Below are 19,856 nucleotides of genomic sequence, written 5' to 3' on the forward strand. Positions count from 1 at the left end.
TTCAAGTGACAAGTATAACTGCTTGTTTCGCTGCAGATTTTTTTTTCACGTAAAATCGCTACGGATATTTAAAGAAAATTTTACAGTAACCTCGATGAAACTTTTGTGAATTCTATGTATGCCTTGATGAATTCCTATTTACGGCGATTTCTGAAAAAAAACTTCTGGATTCTTGATGAATCTCTTCTAGGATTTTTTTTTAAATAAATTTTAAAATTGGCTGAAAAATTTCGAATTTCTCAATAATGTCCTACAACAAGACCTAAAAAAAATTGGAATCAATGCCTGAAGAATTATAGGTATGAATGAATGGACTATAATAATTGCTGTAGTATCAACTGGCTTGGAACCTTGAATGAAGTGTAGAATATACCATGACGTAATCGTAGATAAATTTTTACTAAAGGCCACTAGAGGAACCATACCTCCACTAAAGGAACAGTGTTTTCTATTATTGATGCAACGCTTATTACAGGGGAAATCACATATTACACCTCCAGTAAAACAATAATGATTTCCTACTGAAATCCTTCCAGAGATGCCTGCAATAATTTTTCAGAAGAATCTTTTTCGAAAATAATCCAAGGATTCCTTTAGAGCATTATCCAGAGTTTCCTTCAAACATTTTTTTCGAGGATTTTCTCAACAGATTTTTTCATATTTCTTCTAGTTTTTTTTTTTTCAAAAAGTTTTCCAAAGATCTCCCTGGCATTTCTTTTGTCAGAGGTTTCTAAGGAATTATGCTTGGAATTATTCAAGTTGTTTCTCCTTTGATCCCACAGAAATTCTTTCTAGGATTTTCCTGTGAATTCTTTTTGTGATGCCTCCAGTAATTCCTGCAGGAATTTCAAGACGTTCTCCAGGGTTTCCTTAATAGGTTCATCCAGAAATACTTCTAGGTAACACTTATGGACTTTTTTTTTCAAAAATTTCCTTCAGGGAAGGCTATAGGTATTCTGTCCGATATTCCTTCAAGAAAGCATCTAAAAATTAGTCCAGGGATATATTCAATGATTCTCACACAAATACACAAGAGATTTTGCAAGGAATTGCTCTAAAAATTCCACCAAAACTTCTTACTATGATTATTTTAAGAGTTCTACCTAGAATTTCATCAGGAACTTCTAAAGGAAAAATTATTTCTGATATTCCTTCATGGATCCATACAGGGATTCTTCCAGGCCTTACTTTAAAATTTGTTCCACATTTTTTTTTTGAGGGATCATACCATATTTTTTCCAGTTATTTATCCTCGAATCGAAAAGAATTTCCTCACAGTTGTGTTTTCAGGATTTCCTTCTTTCATTCCTACAAGATTTCCATGAAGTCTTCCGAAAATTCCTTAAAGAATTCATCCTGAAATACATTCAAGGGTTTCTCTATTAACAGGAATTATTCTGATATTGATAGTGGTACAACAGGTACGAAAAATAGTACATTAATACAGGGCTGGTAGCGATCAGACAGCAAAATAACAGTGACTTTAGTGACTAAAATTACCAAAAAAGTGACCAAATAGTGACTAAAAAGTGACTTCATAGCTACAAATATTAAGGTGAAGATGAATCGAAGCCAAACCTCAAGTTTTCAAGAGCACAAATCTGGAGAACCGAAAACCCGTTTGAGCTGAAAACTTAATCGATTGGTCACCACCAGCGAGTGACCAATCGATTAAGTTTTCAGCTCAAATGGATGTTTGGTTCTCCAGATCCGTGCTCTTGAAAATTTGAGGTTTGGCTTCGATTTATCTTCACCTTAATCCAAAATCAAAGTTCAGAAACGAAAATACGGACTTTATAACAAAAAAAAAATATTAATAAGCCTACACATTATGTAAAATTAAAAATTTAATTACTTTAAGTATTCCGAAATATGTCTCAACAGATAATTGCTTTCAACGTACACAGATAACATCATCGAATTACAATAGTTATAATTACCAAAGGACATAGTGTGCAATCAAAAATCTGGTAAATATTGTACAGGCTAGGGTTCCTAGTACCGACCCCTTTTTACCAGTACCGGTTCTACGGTACTGTAACTCTCAGTACCGGTAGTACCGGTAAAATACCGGTTCTGGAACAAAGGTTTATAATATACATAAAGCATACAGTATTGGACAACAGAACCGCAACGTTTTCAAATTTGCCAATTAATACAAGGTTGCTGGCGCTTATTGTTAATTTTTATGAACTATAACACTAACAAAATAAGGTCTTAAAAAAAGAGTAATTAGTAAACCGTTCTAAATCATGAACTAAACAAAAATCTGTGTTAAAATACAAGTTCTGTCTGACGTGAGGGACCACATTCATTCAAATCTATCCTTTAACCGTCCACAGTTGCTCGGAAAAGTTGCAGACGTCCTGAGTAATATTGTATGTGATGCGAAAAACCGTTCAAAATTAATAATTTGTGGACTGTTCCCATTGTATCGCCTTTCATTTCATTCATAAAGTAGGATTAAAATATGCAAAGCATGTTCTATGTTCAATGTTTAGCTGACATACGTGTGCGTATTTTTGTAACATAACTTTCAGACACAGAGAAAGCTCTTTCTAAGTCCGTCCGGAAGTTTGCTCAAATTGTTGCCCATGCATCGTTAAATTTGGTATTCTCGTGATACACGAATTATTCCGAATAATTGCTATCAATCTTTGTGCTTTAAGGGCATTTCTAGGCAGTCTAGAAAAATGCCCTTGAACAATATAACCAGTCGAACCACGTTGTACCTTAATTGAAGCACCTTTGAATGCTTTAGTATACTGAAAGCTTTCGTTATATTTGATCCTAGTTGTCTAGAAAACTTGATATTCATCATCAGCAGCTTCATTTGTATTCAACAATCGATAATTCGTGCTTCTAACGTTTTTATGCGCGGAGATAAAACATCTTCAGTGCTGAAAAGATGCTGGTTAGAATAAGCCTTTATGTAATACGTTCGTTGATCGACCTAAGATGTTTGCCATCAACGAATTCTACATAACATACGTTACATTTATTGTGAAAAAAAATAATATTGATTCAAATGATTAGTGGATTTTTCATCAGTACCGAAAATACCGGTACTCAATGCTTTCCAGTACCGGTATTTCGGTACCAAAAATTGGTCTGTAATACCGGTACTTTCGGTACCGGTACTACCGGTACCAAAACCCTAGTACAGGCGCTAGACCGAAGAGCTTAAAACAACTTAAAATCTCCAACATCAGTCAATAGAGAAAATCTCCTGGAAATTCAAAATTAATAAACTCTGAAGACAGGAATTATGGCAATACTCTTTGGCATTAATGTCGATCTTAATCGTCACATTCATTCAAGCTGTCATATGTCAGAGTTGCGGAACGAGTTTCTGAAAAAATGCTTTGTGCATTTCTTGGGAAGTTTCAAAATGTGTTTGAGAGTAAGGTATTTTGTCGACCCTTACAAACATTGTAGATAAATTTCTGGATGATCTTATGAAGTTCCCGATAGTATCAAGAATTTTAAAACTGAAGACGAAAAAATTAGTTAGAATATATTTGTAATTGAACCATCACTCTCTGATCAAAAAACAGATCTTTGCATTAGAATAACAAAATAAGTAAAACATTACTGTACTACTATTTAAGTTTGAGAAGCTGATCCAGATTGTTGTTGATTTATCATCAGATCACGAAAAAAGTGACTTTAGTGACTTTTTGGTGCAAATAGTGACTTTTTAGTGACCAGGTCGAATAAAGTGGCCAAGTCACTAAAAAGTGACTCGCTACCACGCCTGTTAATAGTAAATAGTACTACATTTCTCAGGTATGCAGGTTTCTTCTAGAGTAATGTTCACTACTTTAACTATTTTTCTAACAAGTCTACTTTGATGGAAGGTTTCTAAAGTCTCCATTTTAATCAAAATGGTCTCTAATGTCCCTTTTTTGCATTAATCTTCTTGCAGTGAATTCTGATGCAAAATTCTAGAGGCTCTTTTAGAGATTATTGGGTGACTATTCCACAATTTCTTAATTATATTTTTCTAGAACGATTCAGAAATTCTAGTGATTTCTCCAAAGATTCCTTCTGGAATACTTTTAGGTACTTCTTCAGGGATGCTACCAGCGATTTCTGAAGAGATGCTACGAGGATTTTTTTACAGAACTTGGCCCAGAAAATCCTAGAGCACTCAAACGCTACTACCTCCAATAATTTTCACAGAGATTACTTTAAAAAAATCCTAGCGATTATCCCAAGATTTCCTCCACATATTTTTTCTTTCATTTATTTTTTCATCGATTTTTCCAGTTTTTACTTTGAGGAGATTTCCCACGGATCCTACGGAGTTCTTCCATAAAGGTTTTTCAAAGTTTTGGAAAAAAAAATCGTTTCGACTTTTTTTAAGGGAACCTACAATAATTCCTACGCCAATTGGCACAAATCATTGACTTATTATGGAACCATCTACTATGCGTACTGATGCACAACTAAAGATACAAACGAGATTTTTGTTAAGCAAAACAATTGCCGCATCGTACATCATGGAAAAATATAACATTGTCATTTATTTATGCATATATGAATTTCTGCTGGGATTCCGTCCAATGTTCTTTCAGTTATTCTTTTGGAGTCTATCAAGGGTTACTTTAGAGTTAACAAAAGTTTTTCTTCTTTCTTTCTGGCATTACGTCCTCACTGTGGGACAGAACCTGCTTCTCAGCTGAGTGTTCTTATAAGCACTTCCACAGTTATTAACTGAGAGCTTTCCTTGCCAAAGTTTCCATTTTCGCATTCGTATCTCGTGTGGCAGGTACGATAATACTCTATGCCTAGGAAAGTCAAGGAAATTTCCATAACGGAAAGATCCTGGACCGACCGGAAATCGAACCCAGAAACCTTCAGCATGGACGGACCCAGAAACCTTCAGCCGCGGACTTTAACCACTCGGCTAAGGAAGGCCCGAATAGCTCTGCACCCTCAGCCCTGCATCCTCAGTGTAAATTTCTTGTATTGTAAAATAAAATACTTCTTATGTCGTTAGCCCATAAGAAAATCGTATGTTCCGTTCCCTCAGTGTCCGAGACCGAATTGACTCTAAAATTTAGTTACCTTTATTTTGAGGCAATCGGTGATTTTGACGTGTATGTTCTTCCGTTTCCCTTCATCCGAAAAGATCCCGATTCGTCCTCCATTACTGCTGGCACACAGGCGGCACAAATCCCCAAAATTCACACACTTGTATCCAGCCATCGTTAGCTTCTTCTCTTCGTAACAGATGTTGATTTATGCCTCACGAATCTGATGCAATTTCCTCCAGCAAAACTTCCTACTCTCGCTTTCCGCGAGCCATTTTCACTTTCTTCGCAATGATCTGTCAAACGCCTGTCGCCCTTCCGGAAGCATCCCCTTAACACAGTTTCCCCTTAACCCCTTCAGACGCACAGTTCAATATTGGCGCTCAATTTCATCTTTTTTCCACTCTGCAATCATTCTTCGTTCGCCGTCGATTATTGTTTTCTCCCACCGCACATGCAATTAGCAGAGCCTCTGTACGTGCCATAAATTCTTTTGTTCTCATGACTTTTACTGTGCGCCGTGTGTTGGTGCTGTCTCGCTCTCTCTCACGGGCAACTTGAAAACAGGGCGCACAGTAAAAGTCAAACGTTTTATAGCATGCATAGGCTCATTCCTCCTTCTTAGAAGACCAGACTCTTCACGTTCCCCCCACAAAAAGACGATTGCACTTTGCGTTTCCACCCACTCACTTATCAACAAACGATGCTGCTGTCAATCGAAATTTTTATGCAGCTTTTTTCACACAATCCCCGCATTTCACCAAAAATCCAACACGATATTCGCAAAATACGCAGCTTCAACCACACAGTTGGACACTTTTCAAGCCGTTTTGCACCGATTTTCCACCGGAAAATTGCAACGAAATTATTTTCCTTCGCAAACAAGACGCGTTCCCGTCAGCCCGCGATAGATTTTTTTTTTCGTTTTTCCTTTGCCTCCTTCCAAACATCGAACACACGCTTGCCGATTGCACGCACACAAGCGAGCAAAAGTGACAAGTTCTGAGTGGGCCTGTGGGAAAGTGGGTTCGATTTGACTCAAGCGGTATGGTTCTCAAAGTGTGCCGCTGGTGAACCACGCGGTTCATTTGCTAGTAGCGGATTCCCCATTAAACATTCGACAGTTCAAATAGGTTGAAAAATCGGTCAATAGGGTCCTAAAGCCCTGTCTCAATTTTAGTACCAAACGCTTAAGTTTAGGGCAGAAACACATGTTTACTCAATTTTTAATTGATTTTCATTGGTTTAAGTACAAAAAACATTTTTTTATGATTTTGTCACATCTTTTGGTTTAAACTCAAATGTTGGGTATATTTTGTTTTCCGTGTCCCTTCCGAAATGTCAGATAGGAACAACCCCAGTGTTCAAACTATATGCCCTGTGGCATTTTTGTCGAAAAAGTGAATGTCAAACAAGATCACAAGTGTCAAGGTTCATATTCGAAACCATTTTTAAAATTGAAGTTTAAAAATGTTATAGCCGTTATTTGAGCTGGAAAACTTGCTAAAGTAGTTGCAATAACATGCTGTTTCGTATTATTAAATAAAAACAAAAATTCATTAAACATTTTAGGACCCAATTGTTGCACCGACGCTTATGGAATATTAACACAGCGATCAACTGATTTGTCGCCAGATTAAATCGGGTGACCGATGAAATCTGATATTAAGTAGGTCAACTTTGTTGGATTTTACAGAAACAATCGACTTATTCACCTATTTAGTAGGATTACGTCGGTACACCCTATTTTATTGGATGATATTCGGTTGATCCCTGTGTTAAACTTCCATAAGCGTCGGTGCAACAATCGACCGATTGCTGAATCGATTTAGTCGGCTGTTGAACTGTCAAATGTTTAATGGGGTTGATTATTTTACTTGGCGCGCATTGCCGGTGCACCACACTAGGGTAACGTATAGAGGGGGAATTATGTGTCTTCGGTCGTTTTGTTCTCTTCCTCAGAGGGGGCCAAATCTCAGGGGGTGTGTCAGATCTGTTGAAGAAGGCCTAAGGCTTTACTTAAAACCCCACGCTAAACACATTTTTTCAAACCTGTTTGCCTAAGAATCAAACTTTAACCCGATAGGGACAATCATGTATTTTGGACAGGCTAAGGATATGTCTGGAAACGGCGATCGATTAACTACATTAGATAAATACTATTGTGTTAATACGGAATGTTACTTATATGCTTAATGTCTCTTTATACTTTGAGTTTCTGGGGAGAAAAAGGTTTGTAGCCACAGATAACAGATGTTGAAATCCGATTGTTAAACTGTGTAAGACAATTAACGATTATTTAGAATGGCAACACAAGTAGCAACCTCGTTGTGGCGCTGTCATCGCTAAGTTCCCATGACGATATCAGTGGTGAATATGAAATATTTCAAGATACTGATATTCACCACTGATTGACGCAATTCGTTGTGTGGGGGCGCTAGTGATGCAAGAAGTTTCTGTTTGAACATCGCTTTCAGAAAATTTTTGTACTAGCATAAACATCTTTTATATGTGACCCAGGTTTAAAACCGAATTAGATAGCCGAAAGCCATTAGACTCAGACGCGACGTTGAGCCATCAAATACCTAGTAACATTCATTTCTAATTGTGACAAAAAAATGGAACAGGACGAACAGTATCCGAGGAGAGAGTGCCTCTGTGCCTCTGGCTCATTCTACCATCATCGTCAGTCACATAAGTAACATTCATGCAAACACTTTCTTTCTTTCCTAATATCGCGTTGTTCGACGGGTGCAATTATTCCGCCTGAAAGTTCCGTATGACGGTGTTGTTGGAGGAGCACGATTTGCTTGACTGCATCGAACGGAAACTGGTGGATATCGAGGAGATCCAAGAACTACAAACGGGTAGTGCTGATGTGAAAAGGCAGATGCAGGATTCAGGGGTCGATAAGATTTTCTGGGAGCAAGCCATTCAAACGGCTACATATTTTGGCAATAGGAGCCCGACCAATGCATTGAATTCACACAAAACTCCGTTCGAAATGTGAGAGTCACGAAAACCTGATGTTACGAAGTTGAGAGCTTTCGGATGTCGTGTGTTTGTGCACTAGAGTGATGCAAATTTTCAAATTTTAGCTCCCCTATGCTTAAACAATTTTAAATATGGTAAATAGCATCCTCCCAAAGTTTGAAGTGATTCGGAAGAAATTTGACTGTGCACACGCTATTTGAAATTTATATGGAGATTACTATGGAAAACGTCAATCTTTTGTGTTCAGCCCTCTATCTCTTCGTCATGAAATTTTATGAAAAAGTAAACAAACTCTTCTAATGTAAAATCCTCCCAGCTACAACTTTGCCGAAGACCACTTTTCGATTGGACGTCAGGATAAATTGTTATTCATTATCATAAAGTTGGTTTGCATGTAGCATGCTTCACCAACTGTTCGGCAGGCAACAGTGGTGCTCCTGGAGGGTAGAATATATCAAAGTAATCCAGGCTACTATGTTCTACAGCAAAAAAGCAGTGTTGCTCTGAAAGTATTGCTGTGTGCGTTTGAAATGCAAATATCAAATGCGGGAACACCAATTGCGGTAAGATTTTCAACAAGGAAGGCGAAGTCAAAGATCGTTTTTCTTTGCAAGGTTGGCGGTGATATGGATAATTGTTGCTAAGTATCCTTTGATAAGTTTGTGTTACCGCTTTTGGAACGCATTCGGGCAAGATTTGCACGTCAAACGCAAGCAGCAATAATTGAATGATCATCTCAGCACGAAACAGACTTTGTTATCAATAATTACAAATTATCCTTACGTCCCATCAAAATTTGGTCTTCGGCAAAGTTGTAGCTGGGAACTTTTCACATGAGATGAGTGTGTTCACTTTTCCATAGATTATTATGACGAGCAGTTAGAGGACTGAACACAAAAGGTTTGGCTTTTCCATAGTAATTTCCATATAAACTTCAAATAGCGTGTGCACAACCAAATTTCTTCCGAATCACTTCAAATTTTGGGAGGATCATTTTCATGATAATTGACATCGTTTAAGCCTAGGGGAGCAAAAACTTCAAAATTTGCATCAGTCTATTGTGCACGTTCCGAGGGAGCTTCGAAAGAAATTAGATGCCAAGTCGTTGTAAGGAGTATTCCTAGGGTATTCTCCAAACGGTTATCGTGTCTGGGATTCGAGGAGCAGGAAGATTATCGTCGCTCGTGATGTGGATTTTGTTGACACTGAAGTGTCATCGAAAGTTGTCGATAAGGCAAATCGTTTTGATGGATTGTTGTACGTACCTCGGAGAGTCGAAGAGTTGAATGCAGATTTGGAAGGCGAACCATCGGAAAATTATGAAGCACGAGAAGTTTTCAACGAAGAAAAAGCTAGCGGTAGAAGTTCAGCAGAAACGGAACCAGAAAGTGGTCGTCCTAGGCGCGATCGGAGACCCCCGGAATGGCATAAGGATTTTGAAATCAAGTATGCCGGATAGGGTAACCAATATATTTTGGACCTCTATATATTTTGGACCCCCTGGGCCATTTTCCTGTAAATTTTCCAGTTTAAATCGAAATACCAATACAATCCGCATGCCATTTGGAAAGATAAGACTATTCCGCACTTGCATCAAGCGTTTGTGCATGGATTATGTGTTTATTTTATCTGAAATTAATTTAATTAAATCGGTTCATCCATGCAACCGTTACAACACGTTACAGACAGAAATTGAAGACGTCAGAAATTTTTCAAATGTAAACAAAAACTTTTTTCAAATTTCTGAACTAAAAGCGTAGAATTTCTTCGCTTTTCCATTGTCAATCGATTGATTAGACTATGGGCAAGCATATTATACAACCAGTGCCGTGGACTTTGTCACCAAACGATAAAAAAATGCCGGGGGTCCAAAATATATACTTTGAGGGTCCAAAATGTATTGGTGTGTCCAAAATAATGAAAAACAGTGCATCACAACTCAATTATTTTCGACGTCTTTTGGATCCTACATGACCGTATGGGAATTTTTATCTCGTAGAGCAAGTTTTTCTTTACATTTTGGTATGTTCTTTGACTTGGTTACGCTGTGCAATTAATTAATTGGGACAAAAATGTAAAATCACTTCCTTAGGGGGTCCAAAATACGACCGTTACCCTATGCTTTGAGCGCTCTGAATTACATCGATAATATTCCAAACACAATCGATGAGCTGAAACAGAGTGAGGACTGGAGTTTCTGGAAGAAGGCGATTGAAGAAGAGATGGACTCGTTGAAGTGCAACGATACCTGGACATTGACCCCTCTTCCAAAGGGTCGGAATGCGATTACCTGTGAATGGGTTTTCGAGTAAAGCGTGGTAGTTTCGAAGCAGAGAACAGGTACAAAGCCAGACTGGTAGCCAGAGGTGTCAGTCAGAAGAAGGGGTTCGACTACACAGAAACGTATTCTCCAGTGGCGAAACTGGACACCCTTCGAACTGTTCTGGCTGTGGCAAATCGAGAACGTATGCATTTACATCCAATGGACGTTAAAACTGCGTTCTTAAATGGCCAGCTCAACGAGGAAATTTACATGGCTCAACCAGCAGGATTTGAGCAGGGGAACGGCCTGGTTTGTCGCCTGAATCGGTCCTTGTATGGCTTAAAGCAAGCGTCTAAAGCCAAGTATGGACCTGAAACGTAAATCACTCAAGTAAAATTTCTCCTTTTTACCGAAGTAATTTTGACAGCTGATTCAGTATGAGCGTAATGTCACTTTTACTTGCGGAATAATTGAGCGGCACATTTTTCCGTTCGGAAAAGTGACAGCTCCCTTTTGGCCGGTACGCTGATCATAAGTACTGTGCAAAAGGATAGGACAAGAAACGGTCAAGGAATGATTCCGCTACCGAAATTACTTGAGCCACAGATAACAGACGTTGAAGTCCGATTGTAAAACTGTGTAAGCCAATTAATGGCAATTTTGAATGGCAACACAAGTAGCAACATTGTGGTGGCGCTGTCATCGCTAAGTTCCCATGACGATGTCAGTGGTGAATATGAAATATTTCAAGATACTGATATTCACCACTGATTGACGCAATTCGCTGTGTGGCGGCGCTAGTGATTGCAAGGAGTTTCAATTTGAATATTTACACAGGTTTTCAGATTTTTTTTGTTCTAGCATAAACATCTGTTATCTGTGCTTGAGCTGTACGCTGCTGTGAAGTAGAGCTGATTTCATAACGTCGGTAACGCCTGCCGTACAAATCAAGCTCTACTTCACAGCAGCGTACAGCTCAAGTAATTTCGGTAGCGGAATCATTCCTTGACCGTTTCTTGTCCTATCCTTTTGCACAGTACTTATGATCAGCGTACCGGACATAAGCGTGGAACGAACGATTTCATCGTTTCATCGTGAAGTTAGGACTCGTACGCAGTGAGAACGAGCAATGACTGTACGTGCGAGGCGAGGGAAGGAATAAGATCATCGTCGTGCTATACGTTGATGACATATGCTGCCACTTTTCGAAATGACTGAAAGCAAGCCAATTTCCACTCCAATGGAAAATCGTCTGCGATTATCGAAGGGATTGGAGGACCAGAGAACAACGAAGCCATACCGCGAGCTTGTTGGCTGTTTAATGTATGCTTCACTGACGACAAGGCCAGATTTATCGGCAGCGGTCAATTATTTTAATCAGCATCAGGTATGCCCAAACGAGGAGCATTGGGTGTACCTTAAGCGAATGCTTCGCTACGTCAAGGATACACTGGATGTTGGGCTCATGTTCAAGGACGATGATCGATCTGTAATGTTGGAGGTTTATTCAGATGCTGATTGGTCCAATGATGTGATTGATCGTCGTTCTGTAACTGGCTGCATTTTCAAAGTGTATAGCTGCACTGTAAGCTGGATAACGCGAAAACAGCAGACGGTGTCACTATCGTCGACCGAAGCAGAGCTGTCGGCATTGTGAACGGCGGCGTGTCATGTTTTATGGATGTTACATGTGCTTCAAGATTTGGGGCATAAAACTACGGAGCCGATAGTTATTAATGAGGACAATCAGTCGACGATTAAAATTGCGGAGGACTGTCATGATCATGGTCGACTGAAACACGTCGACACTAAACATTATTTCATGAAAGATTTGATTCAACAAGGAGTGCTGCAGATTAAGTTTGTGAGATCGGCAGGCAGAACAACATCATGACGGAAGGTCTTCCTTCAGCAATCTTTAAACAGTTACGACCAATGATAGGACTCGGAAGATGTTGTGGTTGAGCAGGGGTGTTGAAATGGCAACCACCTTACAATTTATCGCCTAAATGCAACCCTGGACTTTATTTGACTATCCGCCATGTTTTTATTTTTATCAAAACAAACTCGAATGAATAAATATGTGTATCAGTTTTTCTACAAGTTAATCGCGTTTAATCCGTTTAATTTCTCCTGGTCCATCCGAAACTTACTTTAGGCCCCAACGAGACTACACACCCACACACACCCCCACACCACGTGAGTGCTCTGTACCAGGTAGGATATAGCTAGGTGGTTAGGTGCCGATAGGGCAATAATCCCAATAAACGTGCCATCACATTAATTCCTGTGGTTTTCCCTCTTATCCACGTCTCTTCAACGGCAAGGAACTGAGCCGACCCTGAGTGTTCTTTAAGATGAAGATGAATCGAAGCCCAACTTCAAATTATCAAGAGCACGAATCTGGCTAGCTGATAGGGACCAATCGATTAGGTTATCAGCTTGAACGGATGTTCGGTTCTCCAGATCCGTGCGCTTGAAAATTTGAAGTTTGGCTTCGATTTATCTTCACCTTAAGGTTCATGCGAGCAAGTGGGCCGTGTAAATAGGCTGTTACAACACTTTGAAATATTTCCTACACAGTTCACGAAATTTTGTGAAATATTTAAGATAAACTGTTTAGCACGATATACGTGGAAATTTACGGCAATAAGTGAATACCACTCTGGTGCACACTTAAATTATTTCACCGACCTCAGTAAAAATTTTCGCCGAGAACCCAACAGCTGAGAATTTGGTCATTTTCAATGCCAAATCTCGGTACTTATTTTACCGATCCAATCCAGTTTTTTTGCCGAGATCTCGGCGAACGTTGCCGAGATTCGGTAAACGTTTACCGAGATCTCGGTAAAAGTTTTATCGAGAATCGTCAAATTATTACCGAGATATCAGCTGTTGAGTTCTCGGCGAATCCGTTTAAGTGTGTAGTATTACCGTATTACACTAACGTAGAATAGCTTGTTTGATGAAGTAGAAAAATGAATAACTATGATATGTGAATAATTGTCCATTGAAGTCGTATTTTCACTTAAAAATAATTTTTGATTGATTGAATCACAGCATTCATAAACAAAATTGAGAAACTTTAATTTTACCATATTGCGTTTTGAATAGACACAAATTGATAAAATTTGATAAATAGATGTGCGATAACTGTAGATTGAATTTGGCTCTACCTATGAGCACAGAGAAACAGACGTAACACTTAGAACAAATCCCGATAAAAATCATAGTCACGAAATCATGTACGTCCAATGCTAAAACACTGTAGTTGGCCGATGGACCAACAGGTGGCGGTAGTGTATAAACGTTAAACACGAACAAAAACGACGCGAGCGCTGCGGGTGGTTGATTGACCACCTACCCAATATTTGAATCGATCGTTAAAAAGTTGGTCGATGGACAGCGATGAGAGTGTGACGTCTGTTTGTCTGTGCTATGAGCATGCCGCTTGAAACAATTTTCGTAAAGTCTTAAGTTAATGGAATAAGTTTATAATTGAAATAATTTCAAAATATTTTCTGTGGTGAAACAGTATTATAACGCCTTTCAAAAAATATAATCACCAATAATGTCAGTTAGACTAGCGTGAAATAATGTTACCTCGAATTTGTATGAGAATATATTGGACACAGTGTACAACATAAATTGCATGTAAAATAATCTGAATCGTGAGTACATCGGTTATAGCTCTTGAGCCTTTAAAGATCAGTTAATTGCGAATGAATTGTGCGGCATATAAGTGCAATGTGTCATTGGAAATATTTGAACATGCTTAACGATATTAAAATGCCTAATTAATGTTTTTACAATTGGTGTTATTAATGGTTACACCTCCAAAAGGGCGTAACTCCATATTTTGTTGATCTTTTCGATCAAAACTCCACCTAGAAGTTACAAGTAACTGAATAAACCAACTATGAATCAAATTTCAATGGTATATTTCTTCTGATAACCACGGTCAATGAAAACCCGTTTAAATATCTCAGATTCCCTTTGAATTTGTGGAACTATAATCGGTTTCTTCACCACCGCTTAAGCATTAAACCTAGTTTAACCATATGGGTAAACGTGGTTTACGGCTTAAGCGAAGGTGAAGAAATTGGCCCTTAAACAAACAAATAGGCGTAACTTCAAAAAGGGCCCTACAATTTTATTTTTTTTTTCAAATTTTAGCCAGACATGCTGCTTAGCTATAGAAAACGTCTGGTGAGCACAGATTTGATGGAGATTTTTTTCTGATAAACCAAGCCATGTTTCAACAGAATAGCTCAAAGTTTCAAAAACTTTGGTTTCAAATGTCGCAAAAAGTTGATGTATTATACGCCTATGAATGATGATAGCAACTCCCTCACATGCTTCATCCAATCGATCATTACGGTAAACAAAAATAAATGGATCTCTTTTGAGTGTGGATTCAGGTTTCAAAAAAGTTTCAGTAATAACTGCTTTATGTATATTATTGGCTGTTAGAAAATCAAACTGCTCGTCCTCTTTAACATTCAAAGAACAAGCATTCCAATTTGAAATATTTAATAAAATATTTGGATCCATTAGAGAAACATAATCCGATAACAATTTTATTAGTAACTTTTACACCAACTTGGACTGCTTCCGCCATAATTTTGGGTTAAAACATTGCATCAATCATTTGATTCAATTATTCTGTTTGGAAAACTTTAACGAGCATAGTATTCTTCAACTCAATGTTCAAATTAGACGTATTTTCCAACAACCCAAAGTCGGTCTGTGTATTGCTGCGGTCAGAAGAATGCTTGGCGCGTGGGCAATATATACAGCATACAGCACCAGCTGGTCGACCGATTATTTGTCTGCGATTATACGGTGGGAGTTTTCCACTCGCGCGTTATTCACAAGTCGTGCCGAAATATTGTAACAACAATGATATAAAGATATAGAGAAAGGTCGACGAAGCAGAACTCCGTGAAAGTCCGTGCGGATGGGCTGACTATAAATATCATTGCTTGCTTGCGAATGGGACTCCGCATGGGGGACACTGCGACGCCATAGCGTGTTTCCATTTCAATTGGAAGACGACCGCCGTAAATATGACTCGCGAATGCGACCCCGTGTCACCTTAGAGCCATACATTTAGAAAAGGGGGAATCGTACAATTTTAACTCAGTTTATCATCCACAGGGTAGTTACGGATCAACAATCGGTCGGATACAGTCGCCCCACAGTTATGGATAGCATACAGCTATTGATTAAACGGAGAATATCTCATCAATATCAATCAACTCATCTCATATTGTACTCTTGTTGTATCTGTTCTTGTGAATACTTATAAGTACGGTCGGAAAAGTATAAGAGAGTAACAATTGTTTCTTAAGTCACTAAGACCCACCTATTTGTTCTAGATGATGAGGAGGTCGAAGTGGAAAAATGGCTCAATCAGCATCTGAGGTTGGTTTCAACTCATGAGACAAGTTCTTTCCGAGTTCATGAGTTTATCTTTCGATGTCTAGGAGGAAAACGATTCCGAATCAGTGGAGTAGCAGACCTCTAAAACAAGCTTCTTGTTTCGAGGAATCATGCGATGAAACCTGTTCACAGTTTCAAAAACCGACTTTGAAACTTATAAGAAGAAGCAATAATTTGATACGCTAGAGTACCGATGCATGGTCAAAATCAGTATCATTCAACCAGCATACATAGTGGCCGAACCTGATTAGGGGCGCGCTTTTGAAAGTTTAATGGTGACAAACTGATTCCTCCAAAAGGTATAAATAGTGGTATCTTTTTCTAAAGAGGCTCTATGCAAAATGGTAAAGAGTGATATTTGTATAAAAAACGACTAGGGAAAGTGTACCAGTTATGGACATAGTGGTTCCCTATTTCGCCATATGTAGTAACTTTAATGTCTTCAAATTTTGAAAATGTTTGTGAGTTGTAGCAGTTAGATTTAAGATAAATCTTGATGTTAAAGCATTCATAAAGATTTAAAATGTGAAAGTTATCAAAATGCCACATATGGCCAAATAGGGAACCACTATGGCCACAACTGGTACACTTTCCCTACTTCATTATTTCTCAATAGTAATGGAGTAAAACGACATGCACTAAACAAAGGACACGGGTATACCACAAAAGATCAAAGAAAACTGGTCGCAGAACAGAACAGAACAGAAAAAAATCTCATCAAATAGAGTTTCAATAAATCTATACTGCATCGCAATCATTTATAATATGCTTCAGCATGGTTTTTTCCGTTCGTGGGAATTCTCAGGTAGGAATTAAAATGTCAACTGTGATAGATTTGCATATCAATGAGCAGGCCGTTTATTTTGGATGCCACTTATTACACTTCCCGCATAAATCCATACAACACTAAAACCGCACTTAATATGGTTTATAGTTCACTTTCAACCATTTCCGGAATGGTACATTCGACCATAAGCCTACTATTTCTGGGTAATGTTTCGAATGTAATAGCTAAGGTTTTCGAAGATCCGACCATATACTCAATGGGTTGTAACAATATTTACCGTTTCGAAATTGATTTCTTTCGAACAAATTTCAAACCAAAACCACAACGGAAGCATATCTAGTAAGGTAATCCATTATACTTCGTGAGAATACAAACTATAGTTGGGGTACAATCCTACAATAAAAATAAAGAAAAAAAGAATTGTTTTCTCCCTTCTTGTATATGAAAAAAAAAACAATTTTTGGAATATTAAAACTTTATTTACTTCGTAAGCTAGTATGATAACAAAAATATGCTATTTAAAATTTCACATCTGGCGGCAGTCATTTTGCTTGTCCCAGGTCACGGGTGCGTAGTTGAGAGCTCTAATCTTTCCCGGAACCACATTCACGGGCACACTATGCACTGCAGTCGAAAGATCAAGCTCGGGTGCCACTTCCAATAATTGCACTTATCCGGATTCCGCTTCTGTGTTTTCTGCTGGTACCACGCGAAGTTATTTCCTTGGCCATTTCGAGATTGAAGAAATTTGCCCAAACAATTTTTTTTCCGATGAATCATGCGCATCAGTTCTGTTTGTAGAAGAAGAAGCTCTTTTGTATTAGTTTTTTAATTAAAACTTACCTGATATTTCCAAGGCTGTGGCGTTTTACTTTCGTCTTTGATTTAACATAATTCAGACGATTTCACATGCGAAATAGGTTTAAAATAATTTGGAACAGATCAACAAACCGAGTCACGAACAAACGAGCGACAAAAATGAGCTATTCAGCCGTTAATCATAACGGGTGCAGTACAAACAAGGTTGTCGTATGGTGGATACTTTTCAAACTATTTGGATACCATATCAAAACTTTTGTTAACTGTATTTTTTTTTTATTTAGTGTCTGGATATGGTTTTACCGTAACATGAATAATACAAGTGAACCATATCCGAAATAGCTGATAATAGCTATTATATTCATGTAACAGTTTGTCTAGTTCAAAGAATGGTATACTAAGAAATTTTTTTCTCTTGACAGATTGTAAATTTGGTTAGGTACTTGTTTTCGTTGCGTTTTAATGAAAACTCGGTAAAAAATATGCGGTACTGGTAAGTCAGTACTAACTTTTACTGACTTTTTACATTTTCTCGGTAATTTGTAATTTTACGGTGCTATCAGCACAAACGTTTACCGTGTTTAGTAAATAAAGAAATATATTACCGAAAAGTCAGTATTTTTATCAAGAAATACTGGAATCTCAGTATTTTTGTGATTTACTGATCAAAAACCGTAAAATAATTTACCGAACAGCGATATCGTTTTTAAGGGTGTAATTTTCTGTGCGGGTTATTATTACTGAAGCTGCCAAGGAATATAGATGGGAAAACATCACATCAACCATATTCCCATGACTGTTGGGCATTTAAAACCGTACAAAAGTTATGAATCAAAGATAAGACGGTTCGGAAAGAAACGCCAAACGTAGGGTGCAGAACCACTTGGACTTCCATGATTCATTACGCATATTGTGGCCAAATATGAGCTCTATAGCTTTCAAAAAACCCCACTGCCCACTAGGAGAAATAGAAGCAAAAGTCGTTTTAGCTGCCTTGAGACTGATAGAGCCCATAAAACTTTAGAAAGAAATTACCCGCATAGCAAAATAAAGTTTGTCTTACTTTAAGAACAATAAACATCTTGTAACGGGTACGGTTAATGTTTCAGAAATAGTTGCTTTTATGTATAACCATATGGACTTCAAAGCTGTTCACCATTTCAAACAGTATGATTAACCCATACCTTTCAGTAACAATATATGATTGTTAAATTATATGGGTTGGATTCAAGCAAGATATGGTGGAAACATTACGCCACCATTCGGCAAATTGTTTTTGTTTTAATTTGTGCAACACACACACACATTTGCATTTGACAATATTGAACTACATTTTAACAGTTCGACAAATAGTTACATTTTGTTGGTATTTGTGAGCGACAATCTAGCGTTGAGTGTAGAAAAAATCGCCGATTGCCGTCGAAGGAAAACAGTCGAGTAAAGCTGAAATTATATTTACAAAACAGCAATGCACACGAACATAACACGAACGGTCATCTTTGGCGAGCAAGGTCCATGTTCTTCGGAAGCTGTGTTCCCAGAGATTGTTGGAAGGAGGAAGCATGTCCGATCATTTGAACGAGATAACTTGCCTAGCCAACCGACTAATTGCGATGGGAGAAGAGCTGAAAGATCACTGGATAGTGGCCATGGTTTTATCAAGCTTACCGGAATCGTATGGAAGTCTTATTACGGCGTTGGAGAGTCGACCTAAAGCGGATTTAACACTCAAATTTGTGAAAGGGAAACTACTTGGTGAATGGAGGCGGCGCGAAGAAAATCAATCCATTGAAAAGGTGTTACGAACTGGCGTTGATGAATCAAGAAAATCATCGATGAAGCAGAAGGTAACATGCAATTACTGTGGATTGGAAGGTCATTTTCGTCGGGATTGCAGGAAGTTTGCGAGTGACAAGAAAAAGCAGCAGAAACCCAGAGAGCAAAAGGTGAAGCTGGCAGCTAACGATGAAATGGAGATGTGCCTGGCGGCCAGTGAGCAATCTGGTGGCGATCTGTGGCTATTGGACTCTGGAGCAACTTCCCATATGACGAACGATGTGCGTTCCCTGAACAGTTTGGGTGTCTCACGAAAAACCTGAATTAGATTCGCGGATGGAAAGAAAGTCGAAGGATGCGGTGTTGGTACCGGCGTGTTCCGAGGTATGAATGATCAAGGTACAGCAGTCAAGGTCAAACTTTCCGAAGTCTACCATGTACCCGCGCTGGCCGGAAGTCTGCTGAGTGTTAGTAAGATAACGGATGAAGGTTATGAAGTTGTATTCAACAAAACGATGTGCAAGGTTGTGAAGGATGACGTAATCTATTTGATTGGAGAACGACGAGGCAGTTTGTACCATCTGAAGGCAGGACCAGAGAGAGTTTTGGTGACTGTGGCTGACCATTCCCAGCAGTGTATTCATTTGTGGCATCGCCGGTTGGGACACCGGAACTCTGATGCGATTATGCGAATATTGCGTGTAGAAATGGGAACTGGTATGGCGGTGCAGAG

General features: G+C 38.5%; 1 protein-coding gene across 3 annotated transcripts in view; it reads right to left on the reverse strand.

Moving 5' to 3' along the window:
- Positions 1 to 5,971, reverse strand: part of LOC5574228 (chromatin modification-related protein eaf-1) — a 47,671-nt gene extending 41,700 nt beyond the window's left edge. Inside the window, exons 1-2 of one of the 3 annotated variants that reach the window (XM_021841868.1) lie at positions 5,730 to 5,971; positions 5,074 to 5,455 (exon numbers count right to left, since the gene is read on the reverse strand). In XM_021841868.1, the coding sequence (XP_021697560.1) occupies positions 5,074 to 5,214 (141 nt within the window). In that variant the 5' untranslated portion in view covers positions 5,215 to 5,455; positions 5,730 to 5,971. Of the gene's footprint in view, positions 1 to 5,073; positions 5,530 to 5,729 lie in introns of all 3 variants that reach the window. The other 2 variants (XM_021841865.1, XM_021841866.1) reach the window with 2 other exon arrangements.
- Positions 5,972 to 19,856: the final 13,885 nt, after the last annotated feature.

This window comes from Aedes aegypti, chromosome 2 (assembly GCF_002204515.2).
Source record: "Aedes aegypti strain LVP_AGWG chromosome 2, AaegL5.0 Primary Assembly, whole genome shotgun sequence".
Classification (NCBI taxonomy): Eukaryota; Metazoa; Arthropoda; class Insecta; order Diptera; family Culicidae; genus Aedes; species Aedes aegypti.